Source organism: Leptonychotes weddellii, chromosome 12 (genome assembly GCF_054177405.1).
Source record: "Leptonychotes weddellii isolate Sample4059 chromosome 12, ASM5417740v2, whole genome shotgun sequence".
Classification (NCBI taxonomy): Eukaryota; Metazoa; Chordata; class Mammalia; order Carnivora; family Phocidae; genus Leptonychotes; species Leptonychotes weddellii.
Genome location: NC_138380.1, coordinates 86,055,703 through 86,073,380, shown reverse-complemented (window position 1 = coordinate 86,073,380; position 17,678 = coordinate 86,055,703). Strand labels below are relative to the sequence as shown.

Here is a 17,678-nt window from a genome sequence, read left to right as displayed (position 1 = left end):
TCTGAGACACAGACTTTCCTGCCCTCACGAATCTCCCCCCTCACTTTGTCACGGCTCTTCTTCAGATAAAGAGCCCGTTGGATGAAAGGCGCACAGGTCAGTCACACTCACCTTTCCCTGCTGGTCCGTTTTGATCTCCCAGCCCCGGGGCAATTCCAGCCTCGTGTCTGCAAACATGTTGATGAAATTCACCAAGTCCCGGTTGTGCTGGTAGCGCTCGAAATTGCGTGCGTCCCGCCGGACTTTCAGAATCATGTGCTTTAAGCAGGTGCTACTGGTGAAGACTCGGTAGGCACCCTGAGAGGGGGTCAGGGCCGATTGGGATAGGGTGTTGGGGGGGGTAGGAAAAATACAGACCAAGTACACCTTGAGCGCCTTAACGTAATGTAACCTGATTGCTAACACAGTGAGTTATTGTGAGCATTGAGGGGGAAGCCTCAGAAGGGGAGATCTTGCTCAAAAATTAAATGTGCACCATAGAACACACATGGAGGGCGCCTGGGTGGCTCAGTCGTTAAGTGTCTGCCTTCAGCCCAGGTCATGATCCCGGGGTCCTGGGATCGAGTCCCACATCGGGCTCCCTGCTCCGCGGGAGGCCTGCTTCTCCCTCTCCCACTCCCCCTGCTTGTATTCCCTCTCTCACTGTGTCTCTCTGTCAAATAAATAAAAAAAACAAAAAACAAACAAAAAACACACACACACATGGATCTGTTTGATCTGTACTGGTTTTTCCTCAGCCTTGGATACTGTCACACTCCGGGTGCATCTCAAAGGCTCTCCTTCCCCTCCTCCCCAGTCAGCGCTAGGCTGGGCTCTCTTGAGTCTCCTCTATTACTGGGAGCATGGCTCCCCTCTCTTCCCCATCCTTCCTCCTCTGCCTGCACCAGTCCTCCCTTGCTCTACTTATGCGTCTGTAACAAGGAGGATTAATTTAGGGTCCCTGGGGATCTAAGGCTGGACTTCTGAGGTCTGTCACAAACTTCTGTGTGTGAGGGGTGCCTGGGTGGCTCAGTCGTTAAGCATCTGCCTTCGGCTCAGGTCATGATCCCAGGGTCCTGGGATCGAGCCCCGCGTCGGGCTCCCTGCTCAGTGGGGAGCCTGCTTCTCCCTCTCCCACTCCCCCTGCTTGTGTTCCTGCTCTCGCTGTGTCTCTCCCTGTCAAATAAATAAAATCTTTGAAAAACAAACAAACAAACAACTTTTGTATGTGGCGGGGTTGGAGATGAGAAGAAAGGAAAAAGTTTCAGGAGTTTCTAAGTGTGCCAGATGATGATTTTTTGGTCCACAGGGCAGGTGTGCATGTGGTGAAAGCAAACACTGCTTGCTACCAGAGCAGGCTGGTGCAGTGGCTCTTCCTGGCCAGGGCCCCCTGGTGCCCAGTGTTTGAGGGCATCAACATCTGCCATCCTTGTCCCCCTTTGTGACTCACCCCTGCACCAGTGGGCCACTGCTCTGGGTCTAACAATGGATGTCCCAGAAGCTTCTCAAATATAACCTGCTAAAAACTGGTCTCCCCCCCAGCCACAGCCTCTGTCACCTAATCAAATAATTGCACCTGCTAATGGAGACGCGCCCTAACTCAGGTGCCCCAAGCAGAAAGGACTCAGACTTTCTTGAGTCCTCACCCTTGCCTGCCTCCATCACAATGGTCCCCCTTTCCATACTCCCAGCCCCTGCCTTAGGCTGGGCCCCGGTCATCTCTCACTTGTGAGGTTGGATCAGCCTCTAGCCTTGTAGCCCCTCAGTCTCTGCACTTCTGATGGAGAAGATGTTTAATCAAACACCTGATCCTGTAACACAAATACCTAGGACTTCTCTTGGTTCCAGCTGCCTTCTGAAGTATACCTAGGTTCCTTTCCGTGACTTACCCTGAGTTTTGCCACTTTTTCTCCAGCCCCTCTTCCCACCTTTGCCTGTCATCACATCCCACCCTCAGACCCAACCCCGAGCCCCTTCACCGCTGCGTCCTTTCTCCCTCCCTCTGGAGCTTCTTCCCACCCACTTGCAACCTTCCTGACTCAGTTCAGCAGCCACCTCCTCGGGGATGCTCCCCTATGCCGTATCTCCTGTGTTTCCAGAGCATTTCGTTCCTCCCTGAGGTTGGGCCCTGTCCCCTCATGTCAGACTGGTCTTTGTACATGTCTGTCGCTCCACAAATTGGGGAGTTTTGCTGTTCAGGTGTCCCACTGGCTCTGTGATTCAAGCACCTAAATCTGTATCTGTCCACAGAAAATGTTTGTCAAATGAAAGAATTAATGAATATAGTGATAGCAAGTCATTGCTTTCTTAAAAATACAAAAAAAAAGAAATAAAAACTATATGTGTAAAAATATTAAATTTAACTTAAGCATGGTACTTGAACAACTAATTTTATTAAAGGGAAAACTAGATATTTATCTAGGAGAAATCTATTTTAACACTTCTTCAATGAAAGTGATTTTATAAAATGATTCAGGCTGAGGGGCATCTGTCAACTTCATAATCTTGTTCCTTTCAAATTTTAACAATAATAGAAACTCGTATCTGTTTCCCAACGACTTTCACTGGTATTAATACATTTGAGCCTAACAAAAACAAAGAAGCAACAGTGTTGCCAAATCCAGCTTTTCTCCTTTTTGGGAGACCCACAGAGAGTAAAAAGAGTGGCCGGAGTTGTTTTGTTTCTGTTTTTTTCCATCCTGCTTGGGTTAAAACGCCATCCTTTTTAACCTACTAAACAAGTTCTCAAAGGAGTGTTTTGAGTTTCGACGGAAGCCAGGTGGGCTCCCTCTGTATTCTGGAGCACTCACATAATTGGCGTGTAGTACAGTGAAGAACTCGGGGTTGGTGATGAACTTCACCGCTGGGGACTGCAGCAACAAGGTGATTTTTTGTGAATTCACCGGAGAAAGTGACCCTTCTCTCCTCAGATCTGGAAAAAGTGAAGCAAAGCAACGGATGCATCGGAAAAAAGTCATTTCAAATACAGTACTTCTCTCTCTATACCAGCGGTGTGTTAGCTTTGACTGGACAGACTGTGGTTCTGAATAGTGATTTGGTCGGGTGTCCCAGTGATGTGTGCCAGTTAAGAGTCATTATTTCCTAGGAGCGCTCCTGCGTAACGTCAGTTAGGCTCAAGTCCTCGAACATCTTTTTTTTAAAAAGTGAAACATTACTTTATTCCAGGACTTCTCAAAACCTTTAATAATGTACACTAGAAATTTCTGGGGGAAGTGATGTAGTTAGTAGTTCCTTCCCGAGGTTTTCTTTTTTTTTTTTACTTTTTAAAAATTTTATTATGTTACGTTAATCACCATACATTACATCGTTAGTTTTTGATGTAGTGTTCCATGATTCATTGTTTGCGTATAACACCCAGGGCTCCATTCAATACGTGCCCTCCTTAATACCCACCACCAGGCTAACCCATCCCCCCCACTCCCGTCCCCTCTAGAACCCTCAGTTTGTTTCTCAGAGTCCATAGTCTCTCATGGTTCGTCTCTCCCTCCGATGTCCCCCCCTTCATTTTTTCCCTTCCTACTATCTTCTTTTTTTTTTAACATATAATGTATTATTTGTTTCAGAGGTACATCTTGTCTCTTTTATTACAATGACGGTTTTCTTATTTTCCTTATGAGTTGCCAAGCATGGTTATGGTTGTTTGCAGAAAGAAGCACAATTCTTCCCCTCCCTGCATCCACACCCATCTGCCGGAGACTCTGCACTTCTCCCCTTGTTGAATTGAGCTAGCCTGTGCCTTGCTTTAAGTAACAGGACTTGGCAGAACTTGTACGCCAGGGTTTCAAGAAGTCTTTGTGTCCTCACTCTCTCTTAGAACCCTGCCACCACTGTGAGAACAAGCTTGGGCTAGTCTGGGACAAGATGAGAAGCTACGGGAAGCAGGCACAAGGCAGCCCAGCTGAGGCCATCTCAGGCCAGCCGGCCCTCAGCTGACTGGGTAGCTGACTAAGGACGCATGCATGAGCCCCGTAGCAAATGCAATTGCTCACCTGTAGGATAAACACAAGGCTGCTACATTTTGGGATAGTTTGTTACATAGCAAATGCAAAGAGGTCCAATACCAAACTCAGACATTTTCTGTTCCTTCTTTCCTCTTGCCTTTATTTTTTATTTTTTAAAAAAGATTTTATTTATTTATTTGACAGAGAGAGACACAGCAAGAGAGGGAGCACAAGCAGGGGGAGTGGGAGAGGGAGAAGCTGGCTTCCCGCTGAGCAAGGAGCCCGATGTGGAACTCGATCCCAGGACCCTGGGACCATAACCTGAGCTGAAGGCAGACGCTTAATGACTGAGCCACCCAGGTGCCCCTCTTCTTGCCTTTAAACTTGACCACTTGACCACATCTCTCTCAGAGGTCAAAGCAATGAATAAATAGAAAAACCGAAACCAGTCCGTGTAGCTAGCATATCTGGTAAAATGAATAGAAGGGACACACTTACAATCGTCTGTGCACGAAAATCCATTGTTCTGCGGTGTAGCAAGGAATGGAGAGCTAGCTGAACTGGAGGCAGAACTGCTCGCTCCCACTGGTCCCCGAGCTTCTAACGTGCCATCATTCAATCCAACTTAAGAGAAGGTGGATTGGGGGGCACCTAGGTGACTCAGTCGTTGAGCGTCTGCCTTCGGCTCAGGTCATGATCCCAGGGTCCCGGGATCGAGTCCCACATCGGGCTCCCAGCTCCGCGGGAAGCCTGCTTCTCCCTCTCCCACTCCCCCTGCTTATGTTCCCTCTCTCGCTGTGTCTCCCCCTGTCAAATAAATAAATAAAATCTTTAAAAAAAGAGAGAGAGAGAGAGAGAAGGTGGATTGGGATATCGCTGTGATAACCTTAGGTGATCACAGGTATAAAAAACTGAAGCCAGTCTTCTCCGCCTTTTGAATGTTCTCATCTGAGTTCCACTCAGGCAGATTCAACGAAATGAAAAGCAGACCCCTGGTGGATGCCTGGCCTACACTATTAGGTAACCAGGGTCAGGGGCAGAGTGCATAAGGTAAGCTCAGGGGAAAAACCTCTTTACTCCCAGGTTGCTCCCACAAGGGGGAATTGTATTTTCTTCCAAATGCAAACAAATAATTAGTCCTAGTCTTGTCATGTAGCTTCTTTGAAGTAGACTGTGAATTTTCATTGCATGTTTTATTTATAAGTGGAAAATTCTTAGGACACCAACAGATAAATTCACTCGACAAGACATGATCAGGCCACTGAAGAAATTGCCTCGATGCACCAGGACGAGTTCTCCTACTGCAAATTCATTTCTTCTTCATGTTTGCGGTGGGAAACTCCTGTCTGTTTCACCTTGCTGGCACCAAGCCTCTTTCCCGGCCACCCTGACTGACCTCCCCCATTCCATTGCTCTTCTCCCCCAGGACCCAGTGCATCCCCCAGGCCAGGGTAGGGATTCACACACTATGTCACACTGCCACCAGATGCCATCCCAGAAGACTCAGGTCCCCTCCTCCCATACCTAAGCTCGACTGAGAAGATTCAGCCTCTGAGTCGCTCCCACCACCTCCTCCGCTTCCTCCTGCCAGGATCTGCTCACCACTTTGGCTGCCAGAATCTTCTTCAGGCCTCTCTGTTGCAATGGTTCGCTGAATATTTTGATACCTTTGCATCAGAAAATGGAAAGACAGGAGTTAACTTCTGCTTATTGGCTTGTTGGGGGCTGATGCTCTGAATCGGGTAACTGGAGAAAACTGTAAAGAATTGTCTTGCATATCAGCAAAGAAATGCTTAAAGTTCCCATAAGATACCAAGACAATTGGCAAGACACGCATGTTCCAGATGAGTGGACTTCTTTTTGTTCTGTAAACTGTGCTAAGTTTCAAGTATGGTGACTTTTACACATTAACACAGATAACTAGTCACAAAAAACAGCCTCCGCCCTGCATTAAACAAAACCAGACTAAGTCTAAAAATAACGGTTTGGGAAATAACTTAAAATGTTACAACTAAGATATCAAATTACTTCTACATTATTGTAATGAGTCTACAAACCAGAGTAATGGTTCTACTCACTTACTGTTATCTGATAGGTACCTGATATCCCTGGCAGGAACTGTGGAAATATTGCATACTAAAAGCATGCTGGCCGACAAACAAATGTTTTCTGCTGATTTGAAGGCTCATTTTATTTTTCTTCCCCAGTTGAGGATTCAGCCAGTCAGCCGGCCAGTCAGTCACCTTCCCAGGTACTTACTAAATATTTAGTAACTCTTCCAATATGCTCAGGTTCTGTGCTGGACTTTCAGATCGGAGTCAGGAGGAGGATAAGCTATCACCCTCTGAACACACACAGTGGATGCAGAGCAAAGAGGGAAATGGCATGTAAACCATGACTCTAACAGTGTCAAAAAGCTGTCCCGAAGCGTAAGACACAGACGAGGAAACACCTAGATGCATACATTTTGAATCAGTATGAACCTGTTGGGGACCTTGCAGGGAAAGAATGTAGAGTAACACGCACCGAAGAGCTCACTCTTGGGGACCTTTGAGAAGCTGGGTGGTGGCACCAGGATGTGTGGGCCTCGGGCAGCACGAGGGGGCCAGCGGAGAGGGGGGCAGGGAGCACGGACAGGGTACCCCGGCCACAGTTCGGATGTTATTCTCTAGGCATGGGTTCTCCAACTTGAGCTGCAGCAGAATCACCTGCAGCCTTGTTGAAACAGAGACAGCTGGGCCCCACTCCCAGATTTTCTTGGATTCAGTAGGTCTTTGGAGGGAGGAGGCAAGAATCTGCATTTCTAACTAGTTCCCAGCTGATGTTGATGCTGCTGGTCCAGGGACCAACTTTGAGAACCACTGCTCTAGGGACTGGCTAGTTGCTGAAAAAGAGGTTGAGCTAGCCACTGAGAATGATGACTTCCATCTAGGTGGGGGATGCACTGGAGGAGGAGAGCATGAATTGGGGAGAGCAGTTGGGAACCAGCCACTGCAACAGTCCAGGCTGCAGGTGCTAAAGGCCTGGGCATAGGCAGACATGGCGGATCATGGTGGCTCTGCAGGCATGCTGTTGGGGGAGGGGAAGACTGCAGGGAGAGTAAGATCTTCTGTCTCTGCCCACAAAAGACAGACATTTCCTAACCCTCCCTACCTCTGATGGCCTGATCTGCCTAATTTAGTCTGTATTTTAAAGGCAGATGCCCAGCTGTGTCCTTCCTCTTTGCTCTACTTCCCTCAGTCCAAATAGCCTCCTTCTCCTCCCCAGATGACCTCTATTTTGCCTAATGTCTCAGCCTACCGAGGCATATGACCGGGCTTCAGCTTCCCTTTTCCTCAAGGCACAGCAGGAATGGGAGAAGGAGGTGAATTCCAGAAAGACTTCGCGGAAGAATTTGTGTAATTTTACATGGAGACTCAACAGGACTTGGGGCCTGTCTGGATGTGGAGGTTGAAGAAGGAGGAGACAACTGTGAAGGGTAAGTGAAGGAGCCAACACTGAAAAAGGACACGTAGGAGAACAGGCAGGAGGGGAGGGAAGATTTTGGTGTGGGTTAGGACATGCTGACTTGGAGGTCGTTGATTTCATGCAAGTGACAACAGTCAAAGGAACGTTGCTGTATGAGTCCCATGCTCTGGAAAGAGATACGGGGGTGGAGGAAGAGGTGTGAAGAGGAAGAGGAGAGTGGGAGTCCAGGGAACAGCGAAGAACCAGGTCTCCAAATGCAGTCCAACATGGGGCAACGGGAACATATCATTACAGACGAGGTCTGCTGTGGCAGAGCTTCTGAACACCAGAGACCTTTTTCTTTGTACCTTAAAAGGGAATTTTCTTTTTTTTCTCTCACGTGTGGTCTCTAGACCACTTGCAAGAGAATCAGCTGGGTTATTGTTATAATCACAGAAATTGAAGCAAAACGGAAACCTGCGTTTCTAAGAAGTCCTTCAGGTAGCGTTACTTCCATCTAGGTTTAAGAATCACTGGTTGCTTTCTTTAAGTTGTATTTTATCTAGAGAGGCTCAGCCACTCACCCCTGACACGCGTCAGGAGACATCTTTGCCTGCAGCAGTTACTGTAAGGCATTCCGGAGAAGGCCTCTAATAAGAAAACATGGAGGGGGCAGGAAGGGCAAAGGATCATATAGAGAAATACCCATGTTTATTTACCGTGTCAACATGTCTGTGGTCTGGAGGTTGTGGGGAAGGTGAAGGATGGCTGTCTCCTGTTCTCCCTGTTGGAACTCCGGGAGTGCCACCACGGTGGGAGGGACAGAGTGGGCCAGCGAGAAGCTGCCTAAGTGTCTAACCTTGACCGGGGGAGGAATGGAATTGCCAAAGACCAAGGTTGCTGCTGTCGGGAGGATCCCCTAAATGATTCATGGCAGGCTGCGTTTTCCAAAAATGGCTCAACAATATTTTTAGTCCCGCATGCTCTGTTAGAACCTAATTACTCATCTATTAAGTGGTAGAATCAATGTCCCCTCCCCTTGAGCCTGGGAAGATCTTGTGGCTACCTTGACTAATTGAGGATAATATAAGTGACAGTTTGCAGTCACCATGCTGTGAGGCCACATGGGAAGTCCCGGGCAGGTGTTTTGGTGGAGAGTCACAGCCAGGATCAACCTCCAGATATGTGGGTCACCAGCCCCAGCCACCCTCTGCAACGACACGACAGTGCCCCAAGAGAGAATGTTTTCATTGAACCCAGTCAGCCTCGAGAACCATGAGAAATAAAAATGATATATAATAACAATGATGGTAGCAATAAATTATCATTGTTTTATGCCACCAAGTTTGGGTGGTTTGTTTCTCCGCAGTAGATACCCAGAACAGGGCAGAGACAAATATAAAGTTGTAGCCTCACTTTTCCTTCCCAAAGTGCAGGGACCACAGAAGAGATTTTCTATGAATCCATGTGATCTTATTTGATGATGAAAGTGTCAGTAATTTCACAACCTGCTGTGTCCTCAGTTGGACTTTGGTTGTCTTGTGCCTTACTGAGTCAATGGCCTCAAATCCCAGGTACCACACCCCAACCCTGATCTTTGCTGAAGTGCAGGGACAGTTTTGGGGAAGCAGGACACACAGTTTGTGGAAGGATCACTCAGCGAGGGCAGGATCGCAGCCTCAGATGCTCGCTCTGTTTTAAAGATGAGAGAGGAAGTCAGAAAGCAGGTTCTCTCACATTTCATCAAGAATTATTCTTCCATGTCCTCCTTCATGTTTTTTTTTTTTTCCCGGAAAAAGGCCAAATTTTATATTATATAAAGAGTTTATGGAAATTGGTAAGAGAGTCAGCTGGAATATCTAATTTATAAATGAATACACACACAGGAACACACAAAACCCAGCAAGAAAATAACCTTCCAAACCAATCGAGCCAAACCAAACAAATACCAACCAAACAAAGCCCAAGACCATACAATTCTCATGGGAGGAGCTACAATTGGTAAAAGAAAAGCTTATGGAGACAAAAGTTGACCCTCCCTGTGAGAAGTGAAATGTAAGAACCAAAATACCAAGGAGCACCTCTTAAGTCAACAAAACCACACCAAAAGATGGGATGGAAGGGAAGCTGTTGTTGCTGGCAGAGTGAGCCCCCAGAAACACTTTAGAAAACATTAGGCATAGGTATCAAATACCAAAACCATAGTGATCTCCCGTGGCCTGCTCTTTTGAGAATATAACCCCAAGGAAACACTACTATGAGACAACACTAATATTTAACAGGGCCTTTAGCCTTATCCAAAATAGTGCTGGAAAGCAATAAGGAAAACATCCAGCAATAGGGCAAATTAAGTTAACTAAAGTACGTGTGTTCCTTGGAATACTATACAGCCATTTAAATGATACTCTAAGGCTCTGCAGCAATATGAAAATGCTTATAGTGTGGTAAGTGAGAAGAGAATATAAAACTAACCGTATATTATCATCACAGCTGTGCAAGGCCTACGCATGTACACGGAAATTAAAGACAAGATTTTTTTAAAAGGTAAACCCTGGGGTAGTAGAATTATATATACATCATTTTTTTTTCATATTTAAAACTTTCCATGTCTCAATAATATAAACATTTTATCCAAATAACTAAAAACACCAAACTTTAGTTGATTATTTAAAGTGAGACTACATATTTATATTTTCTGCTTGTTCAAGAAATACCTGTGAAGGTAAATTGAGTTAATCCAGAATATTCTGGAAGTGTAAGAATTAACTAGAGAAACTGTCTTACACTGAGTCCTGGTAGACTCTGGCACCACACCGGGCACTGGGAAGGGCACCCAGAAGGACAAGGCAGAAGGTTTCAATCACAGGATTGCACAAGAGGCTCTGTGTGGGGGGGTTCTGGGAGGATTTCAGGGACCACAGGACATTCTCATGGGCTTAGCAGAAAGGAGATGTGACCACGTGGCAGGCAGGCAGTGAGGGGCGTCTCTGCACTAGGAGGACGTGGTCAAGCCATAAAGGCCAGGAAGGGGGTGCTGCGTCCGGGCAGCGGCCGAGTTTGAATGTGGTCACCGTAGGCTGCTTTGTGCACTCTGCTTCTCCCAGTGTGCGTCTCCTTGCACAAACAACACTTGACTTTCATAATCACGCTGTCGGGAGTCCAGGGAAACTCCTTTGATGGGGTCCAGGGCAGGCCACCCCAAAATATGCCATTTTGGCATGTTGATTATTTTGAATTAAAGTTACTTAAGAAACCACCAATGCAGGACACTCTGACCCTCCTCTGTTCTCCGGAAGGCAGTAAGTGAATTCCCCATGTGAAGGGTACTCTTTCTGCACCTGGAGGCTGGTAGTCATTCTTATCACCAGGGATAGGGAATCAGGGTCAAGAAGGCTGTGTAAACAAACCTTGTTCCTCTTCACTAATTTACTACCCCAAGCCCAAACTTGTTTGTCTTGTCAATTCTTCACACACACACACACACACACACACACAAATGTTTCTTTGTCTGACAGGTATAAAAGCTGCCTGCTTTTGGTCATTTCTTTGAGTCTCATATTTCTGTAAGCTTCCATACCTACGGAATTAAATTTGCTTTTCTCCTATTAATCTTACATATGTCGATTTAATTGTTAAGTCAGCCAAAGAACTTAGAAGGGAAGGAAGGAAGGTTTTCCTTCCCTACACCTTGCAACACTGAGAAATATTTGTTTTGCTGTGAGAGAGTGATTGCTGTAAATTCCTTCTGATAACCAACCGAAGGTTATCGAAAAACGACCCCCGTGAGTGATCACATCCGTGAGGGAGAAAAGACGGGCAGTATATTTTTCTGTGGCTGCCTTATCAGGCCAAGTCCCTGCAAAACTTTACATGCTTGAACTATTTGGTTAAGTGCTGAAGAGCTGGGATACTTATCTCAAGGCTATCTGGCCTTCCCTAAGTAGGTTTTTTTCACGAGAAGTAAGTACTTTCTCAAGTCACCAAATTCCCTTTCTTTTTATCCGTCCAGACGGATGCAGCAAATACCACTTCCTGTTCTACAAAGTCTGTCTGCCTCTGCCAGTCAGCTCCACAGGAGGGCACAGGAATTTACACATGAAAGCCTGCAAAACTCCTCTAGAGGCCTGATTCAGGATGGATTTGGCCTAATTTTTATATTATACAACCTGAACATGATGAACCTTCATGGATTTTTATGTCCTAGGTCAAGGTGCTTACCTCTGCTTCAATTTATTGATTTCTTTTAGTGCTCGAACTGTACCTCCCATAGATGCAGCCTGGTGATACTCTCCCTATTTCTCAGCCTGCTAAACAAGTTCAGCTTCTCTGTTCTGTCTATTTCCGCCTATGGAATCTCAATCTGGTCTCTATGTAAAAGGAGCTTGCTGAGTCCTCCACATTTTTTTTTTTAAAGATTTTATTTATTTATTTGAGAGAGAGAATGAGATAGCGAGAGAGAGAGCATGAGAGGGAGGAGGGTCAGAGGGAGAAGCAGACTCCCTGCTGAGCGGGAAGCCCGATGCCGGACTCGATCCCAGTTCTCCAGGATCGTGACCTGAGCCAAAGGCAGTCGCTTAACCAACTGAGCCACCCAGGCGCCCCGAGTCCTCCACATTTTTATTTAGAGGAGTTTTGTTGCAATCACCATGAAAGGGCTCTCCCGGGGATTTTTGGTGCATTCTTATCTAATAAAGCTGGGTTATCACAAGTTCTGTAATGTGTTTTCTTTCTGTGGGAATGACTGTAGAGAAATGTACTGTCAATGAAAATCCTTCGTGGTTCTCATTAATGACTTTAAACGCTCGGCTCCTGATGGAGAAAGAATGGAAAGTGAATGTCTTCCAAATGCTCAAGCAATAAAAGAATCCTGGTGATTTTCACCTAAGCATGCTCCTCTGTGTACAACAGTAACCAGAAGTTCAATTTTTCACCTCTGTGTGTTTTTCATAGGACTAAATTGTCCACTTTATTTTTCTGGCCGATACAGTTAACTTCCAGTTCCTTATTCTATATAGTTCCTTTCAACTTTCCTTTATTTCATCCTAATGAGATGGCATGTGGATACAGCTGATTTCAAGCCTGCAGTTTGTGGTCCCGGCTACTGAAAGTATCCCAAATCTGCCCTCTTGGCCTTAACAGAAGCAAGAGGTCGGGTATGATGCTCATGCTAGCTTACAGCATGAGAGAAATGATATTTAGGGTCTCATTCTCAGGTTAAAAACAAAATGGCATCTTTACAATTTCACTAGTAAGGGTCTAGTTTTTAGACAAAACAAGTCTCAAAAACTGTTTTTAAACTTTTTTTTTTTTTTCTAAGATAAAAGCCTTTTAGGGATTACTGAGTATATAGCAATTAGGGGACCAGGGTAGACACGAATACAGTGATGACACTGTTTTTTTCTCCAGGCAGCTTTTGGTATTCTATGGAATCCATCCTTGGAATGTTTTCAGCTGTTTGAGTTCTGGGCCCTTTTGAGAATCTCATGACCGATATGGACCAGTCTGACAGGAAAATGTGCATCCATGTATAATTTTGCATACAATTTCTGGAGGGTTCCTGGAACAATGGCATCCTCGGTGAATACCTGGGGAGGAGGGTGATCCAGGGGCCCCTGGTTAAGAACACCTGTCTTTGAGCACATGCCATCAAGAAGCTCAGAGGATTGGGTGGCTCAGTCGTTAGGCATCTACCTTCTGCTCAGGTCATGATCCCAAGGTCCTGGGATCGAGTCCCACATCGGGCTCCCTGCAAGCAAGAAGCCTGCTTCTCCCTCTCCCATTCCCCCTGCTTGTGTTACTGCTCTCGCTATCTCTCTCTCAAATAAATAAATAAAATCTTTAAAAAAAAAATAAATGGCACTCAGGCTTAGTTTGTCTCCTGCCACCAAATTCTAACTCTAGCTTTCCAAGTACCTACTATAAATGGGTTTCTTAAGATGCATAATCACTTCCCAGGCTCCTCGTACAATCTGAGCAGAAAAGTGTAAGGGAGGTTTTCTCTGGCTGCCATGCTCCTTTCCCAGGGGTTCCTAGGGGTTCACTGCATGCTGATCACCCACCGCCTGTTGAGTTGCTCCATCTGCTGGATGGACCCCGACCTCCGCATCCCATCAGGGGTAGCTGCTGATGTCGGACACTGCCAGGTGGTAGTGCGGTTCACGTGGTCCACGTAAAAGACCCGCCCATGGCTGTCAATGCGAGCTTCCCAGTCTGGCGTGTAATAAAAAGGCAAAAAGGAAAATCAAGGACAAACTACGGATTCATGGGAAACCAATACCGCTGTCAGGTCTTCTGCAGGTAGAACTCACTGTGGGTTCCTTGCTGAAGGCCAGACGCTGCCCACAGCACCCGCCATGACTTCTGAGGTACTAGGGCTGAACTGGCATCCACTGGACTCAGCTTCTCTTAAACAGTAACTGTGGTTCCTCGAATATGACCTAGGTTACAATTCTCCTATTTTCCTAAGGAGAAAGTCTGATGCTTACTTTATTTCTTCCTTTAACAGTTTCCACCCTGTCAATCTTGTTGGCAACTCAAATTACAGCTGGAAGACTTAAGCAGCCTCCAGTGAGAACTGACAGACTGAGGCTGGAGAACCCTTTCTTTGCTAAATCTGAGAGACAGCGACTAGTCGGTGAGGGGAGGATGGCCCTCATATTAAAACCACTTGTAATGACAGTTCTAAGATACTGTACCTGGAACTTCAGATGACCTCTATGCAATACTTTGCAACTTTAATTGATTGCCATTCTTCTTGAGGAAGAATGGAAGGATTGGATCCCTTCGAACCATCCTTTGGGTAAGCTGTAAGTTCACAGTGTATTTTCAACCCACCTGTGGCTGCCAAATATCTCTTGACAAAACAAAACAAAACCAGTAACAACTATTAACACGCATCAAGCCTTTAAATATCAACTAGTTAACACACATCAAGCTTTAAATACCTCTTTGTTGATAAATAACCATCACAGACCAGTAGAGGGAGCCCAAGACAAAGATAAGTTCCTTTACTTCTCAGATTCCAAAACCAAGGAACTAAACGTGGGAGCATGGATGATACACTACATAATACATGGAGGGGTGGGGTGGGGTGGGGTGGGGTGGGTGGAAAAGTCCTCAAAACTGGGAGAGCTGGATGTAATACATAATATCTGAGCTTCACACAGAAGAGCAATGTCTGCTGTAAAGCAATGGGCAAAAAGCTTTTAGAGTCCAAATGTGAAAACTTGGTGGAAATAACAGCTTCATGATAAAGTTATGCTGAAAAATGCATTAGACTAAAGAAGAAAAAGCAAAAATGACTGCAAATGGAGGAAAACTATTCAGCCTTTTAAGAAAATCCATAGCTTTTGGGAGTAGGTCAGATATTAATAATTCTATTGAAAAATTATTCAGGTAATGACATAGCAACTCTCAATTTTTTTAAATGGAAAAAGCCCAATATATTTGGTATATTTATGGTTTTATGTGTGCATGGTACATCTGTTTGTGAAGATCATTGCTTAAGTCTGATATTTATCTGAGGAATTGCCAAATACTGCACGATGGAAACCAAAATACCAGAACACACCAAATCTACCTTGCCTAAGACAAACTGAAGGAAAAATGTCGTCAGATCGTATAAATATATTCTAGAGGGTGTTAATGAAAATTGACTGCTAGATAATCCAGCTCAACTGTTAGTTGTAAATGTTAAATAGCTCACTGATGAAACTGTGTATACATGTAACTACTAGGTAATTAATCTTGGTCCAAAAATTTTGAAATTTCAGTGATTCCCCAACTAGGAGAAACTGGACAATTTTTTTTTCTTGAACTCAACATGACTGTCATTCAACAAAGAATGAACATTAATCTTTGAAGAGTATTGTGGTATCTAGTTCAGTTGAACAAACTGCTCTCAGCACTCCCTATGAACAAAAAACTATGCCTGGTCCCATGGGCACACCGCTGAGAAACTGATGCCCCCACCCTCCAGCTTCCCACAGTGAAGGAAGGACTCCTTCAAAGAAAGACACAGCTCCAGTCTCATAAATTCTCCAAGGAAAACACTAGAGAATGGTGCAGTGCAGTGGTAATAACAATTTCTCTACAAGTTTCCATATTTCCAAGTCTCTCATGGAAAAGGATGGCAAGCCAGCCAGACAGGCCCTTCTATCAATATTATTAAATATCTAATAGTGCTAATTATAAATGCATAATGCTAAATTCTTATAAATATTCAGAAAGTAATAGCTAAGTGTACTTAGAGATTATAAGCGTGTTTTCTGGGTTGCTCTGTAAAGAATTCACTTTCACATATTTGTGTAAAGAAAGAATTTCCAAATAGAACTTCAGGCCTCAGCATGTCCTCATGGACGTGGCACGGTGTTGCCTAGACAGATTCTTGCCAGTGATCACCTTTATGATGCTGGGGTAAGTTAGGGTAATTCATTTCTGCCTGAAAGACCTAGCAAATATAAAATTATATCTTTTCCATGAAGTCTAGGAACACTGTAGAGCCCAACCATGTATCATCTTTAGTTATTATACTAACAAAAGCCTGTAAAATTATTCCCCCCTTTCTCTTTTTACTTTAACAAATGCAATACCATGTTTGTAGTCTAGACCTTTCTCTTGAACTTCAGCCACACATCCTGTTGCCTTCTTGACATCACTACCTAGATGACATCTCCAATATAACATGGTCAGAATCAAGCTTCAGCTCTTTCCCACCCAAACGTGCTCTCTCTGCAGCCTTCCCTTCCCATCCCCGTTGAAGGCAACTCCATCCTTCTGGAGGTTAAAATTCTTGAGATCATTCTTGATTCCTACCTCTGTCTCAGACATCACATCTAATCTGTCAGCAAACCTACGTATGGAATATATGTCTAGAATGCGACCGCCCCTCACCACATCCACTGCTCCCACCCTGGCCCTGGCCACCTCTGCCTTTCACCTGGGCCACAGCAATAACCATATGTTGGGTTTCATGCTTCTGTCCTTCCTCCTCAAACTTTAATGCCTGTGCTTCCGCATTGCACTTCTTACCATCAAAACCTAAGTCAGAGAATGTCACTTCTCTGCTCTAAACCTAAAATGTTCCCCTTTCATCCAGAGTAGGAGCCGAAGCTCTTAAGTGGTCTACAGGGCCCTGTGTGATCTGGGTCCCTGGGATCTCCCTGACCTTACCAGCCACTGCTGTCTGCTTGCTCCAGACACACTGGTCTCCCGGCTGTTCCTCAAACCCACCAGGCGGGCTGTTCTTTTCTCAAAAAGCTCTTCCTCCGCATGAATAACCCTCTTACCGCCTCGAAGCCTAGCTTCAAATGTTGCCTCTCAATGAACCTTACCTGACCACCCGATTTAAAATGGTGAACCAGCCGCCACCACATCCTCCAAATCCCCCTTGCCCTATTCTGCCTGTTCTTCCGCACAGCGCTTCCTACCATCTAAAGTGTTACACTGTTGCCTTGTTCACTCTTTTTATTATGTGTTGGTCTCTGCCTGGCTACACTGTATGCTCCATGAGGGCTGGGATCTTTGTCTGTTTTGTTTACCTAAAACAGTGCTTCACAGGGCCAGCATTCAATGAGTATTTGTTGAATGAATGACTATCAAGAAAATTCTGTTGTTAGGCTTCAGTACCAACTTTTGTCATATTTTTCAGTGTGTAAGGAACAGAGAATTGAAACCCAACTGGAGAAATTTGTTTTCATTATTGAAAACAGCTTGTATAAAGTAAGTCTTTAAAATAGACTTATATTCAATTCTTTACAAGGTCTGGATGCATAACTAGTTATTACTCTTGCATGGACTGGAAGTCAATTCATGCACACAGGAATTGATAGGTTTTCTTGTTGTGGGGAAAGTGTTCCTTTCCTGGAGAGAACGTGTTATAGATATTTTTTACATAAGTGCTAAGTAGAAAGTATAGTGACACTGAAATTTTACTAGTCACTTGTGGACCATCCATAAATCAAGGTGTAAATAAAGAAAGAAATCAGGTATCAAAAGTTAAAGAACATAATGTTTGCCTTGATCCCCCAAAACAAATATGGTGTTGTTTCAAATGTTTACATATTAAAGGTATTTATTGTTTTCTCACTGATAAATTACAACTGAATAGGACAAGAATGGTGTAAATGCAAAATATATCACATTACCAAGAATAGATGAATTAGGGAATAAGTTGTTGTTTTGTTTTGTTTTTTTTTAAACTGTAACCTCCTAATGTAAGCACAGGCAAAAGAATGTAAAGAAACATCGATTCCTTGCATCCTGGCAAGATTTTGCAATTGTAAAATTTAT

The 17,678-nt window shown here is 44.7% G+C and overlaps 1 protein-coding gene across 1 annotated transcript in view; it reads right to left on the bottom strand.

Annotated features, from left to right (window-relative positions):
* The window catches only part of LOC102735822 (E3 ubiquitin-protein ligase HECW1), a 159,921-nt gene that overhangs the window by 80,945 nt on the left and 61,298 nt on the right, over window positions 1-17,678 (bottom strand). Inside the window, exons 9-12 of the mRNA XM_081799716.1 lie at window positions 13,448-13,598; window positions 5,466-5,608; window positions 2,790-2,911; window positions 112-297 (exon numbers count right to left, since the gene is read on the bottom strand). Coding sequence (XP_081655842.1) covers window positions 112-297; window positions 2,790-2,911; window positions 5,466-5,608; window positions 13,448-13,598 — 602 coding nt within the window. The remainder of the gene's footprint in view (window positions 1-111; window positions 298-2,789; window positions 2,912-5,465; window positions 5,609-13,447; window positions 13,599-17,678) is intronic.